Below are 2,462 nucleotides of genomic sequence, written 5' to 3' on the forward strand. Positions count from 1 at the left end.
GAGCAGGGGAGGGGAAGAGTGCCCGGGATCCTTTTGCTGCGATGCTGCGTGCCGTGGCAGCGGAGAGGGATGCAGGCGTCTTTGTAGGGAGAGCAGCGCCGAACAGAGACGCCGCCGAGAAGCCAAGCAGGCCTGTGATGCTGATGTTGTCATCTGTGTCTCTGTTATGTATTATTTCCAGCTGATTGGTAAAGATGGAAAGAGGGAGAGGAGGAGGAGGAGGAGAAGGAGGAGGAGGAGGAGGAAGGAACCTGGGAAGCTCTGGCCTGCACAGGAGCATTTATTCCCAGTCCCAGCAGCAGTACCATTACCCGGCCTCCTCCCAGGGGAGCTGCATGGAGATCCAGGAGCTGGCCTCCAAGAGGGTGGACATCCAGAAAAAGCGGTTTTATCTGGATGTGAAACAGAGCTCCCGAGGCCGCTTCCTGAAGATCGCCGAGGTCTGGATAGGAAGAGGCAGGCAGGACAATATCAGGAAAAGCAAGCTGACCCTCTCCTTGTCCGTGGCTGCCGAGCTGAAGGACTGCCTGGGGGACTTCATCGAGCACTATGCCCACCTGGGCCTGAAAGGCGGCCACGGTCACCGGCACGAGCACAGCAATGGCAAAGAGCAGCATCCCCGGAGGCGACAGCAGCACCCGCCGCCTTCGCCTCCGGTGTCTGTCGGCTCCGAAGAGCACCCTCACAGCGTCCTCAAAACGGAGTACATCGAGAGGGACAACAGAAAGTATTACCTGGACCTGAAGGAGAATCAGCGAGGGCGCTTCTTGCGGATTAGACAAACCATGAGTAGAGGACCTGGCATGATGGGTTATTTTGGCCACAGCTTGGGACAGGAACAGACGATCGTCCTTCCAGCGCAAGGGATGATTGAGTTCAGGGATGCGTTGGTCCAGCTGATCGAAGAATACGGCGAGGGGGACATAGAGGATCGCCGGGGGGGAGGCGATGAGCCCCCGGAGCTCCCCGAGGGCACCTCCTTCCGAGTGGACAACAAGCGTTTCTACTTCGACGTGGGATCCAACAGGTACGGCATTTTCCTGAAGGTAAGTGAGGTGAGGCCGCCCTACCGTAACACCATCACGGTTCCGTACAAAGCATGGACACGGTTTGGGGAAAATTTTATCAAGTACGAAGAAGAGATGAGGAGAATTTACAACAGCCATAAAGAAAAAAGAATGGATGCCAGAGGGGACAGTGGTGAAGAGCAAGAGGGTCTTGAATAGAGTGCATTGAACTGGCCGCCTGGCAAAACAAACAAAACAAAACAAGCAGAAATTGGTGAGAGGGACTGACCTATAGTAATTTCAAGTTGCCCCATTTTTTTGTAAAGTCCTTTTCCGGTAGTTCTTGCTAACTCCAGTCCGTAATGTTATAGGAGTCTGGTTATCACGTTAAATTACGCCCAAAACATCTCCGTATGTCTTATGAAAGTACCAACCTCCCGACTCCGTACGAGTCAGCTGCTTCGAGTGTTGAAGACTGTGGAAGTACGTGTATCAGCACAAAAAAAAATCCGGCACTCTGACCTTTAAATAGTCTAGATAAGGCTTGTGTTGCACTTGAACGTGATACAAAACACCTGCCCCCCAAACCTGATGCTGAAATGTATCGGTTTCTGCTTATGACGGGTTTTTCCGGGACTGAATTCTGCCTGTACTCGGTTAAAAGGCTGAGCCGTGTAGCCGTAGGGCATTTACGACAAAAATCAACTTCGTGTGAGTTGCTGGTACGTGTATGAGGGGAGGCAGAGGTTTGAAAATTGGCATCTGCTGGTTATTGAGTTTGAAACGATATTCTTTGTGGGTGAAACCTCGATGACTGGTCAGACCTTTATAACGTGCCGGTGAAGAGCAGAAGATTTGTTACTCATTTCCTAGTTTTGTGCTGACCGAATAACCCGAGTATCCCAGGATAGCGAAGCTCTACTTGAGTGCTAAGCCTTCTGGATTAATGGCAGTGAATAATAACCCACTCCTCATCTGCGTGTTCTGCCCATGCGAGGCTGGTGATTTTTTAATGTTTAATGCATTTGTCCACAATTTCAAAAGGTATTTTTGTATTAGGCGTGTTATGGGTTCCAGCAGGCGGCTGTGGAGCGGGTATTCGGAGGTGGAGGGACCGCCGCGACTGAGGGTCCCGGCTTTTCTCCCAAACATGAGATTAATGCGGTCGTGATGTTACCCATGCGAGGAAAACACCCGGGCGTTTTTCTCCTCCAGCTGCGAGAAAGACCTTTGGGGGGTTTGGTGCACCGTTGGATTTGTCTAAAAAAGGCATCTCTCTCATACTTACCCATAGCGTGTTTCAGAAGCCGTGGTTAACGCCGTGTCGGGTTTTCTGTCGTGTTGATTTCACAGGTGTCGTTGTTAGGAGATAATGTCCGTGCCTTGCCATCACCCCCTGCCCACCCGCTCAGAGCTGGGGCTGGCATCAAGCAATTCGATTCCTGATCGCCCGCC

General features: G+C 51.9%; 1 protein-coding gene across 1 annotated transcript; it reads left to right on the forward strand.

Annotated features, from left to right (window-relative positions):
* The first annotated feature begins 194 nt into the window (after positions 1-194).
* Positions 195-1,284, forward strand: PURG (purine-rich element binding protein G). Its single transcript, XM_010283276.1, has one exon. The coding sequence runs from the start codon at positions 195-197 to the stop codon at positions 1,224-1,226; it is 1,032 nt and encodes a 343-aa protein (XP_010281578.1). The 3' UTR covers positions 1,227-1,284.
* Positions 1,285-2,462: the final 1,178 nt, after the last annotated feature.

Source organism: Phaethon lepturus, unplaced genomic scaffold (genome assembly GCF_000687285.1).
Source record: "Phaethon lepturus isolate BGI_N335 unplaced genomic scaffold, ASM68728v1 scaffold15083, whole genome shotgun sequence".
NCBI lineage: Eukaryota > Metazoa > Chordata > Aves > Phaethontiformes > Phaethontidae > Phaethon > Phaethon lepturus.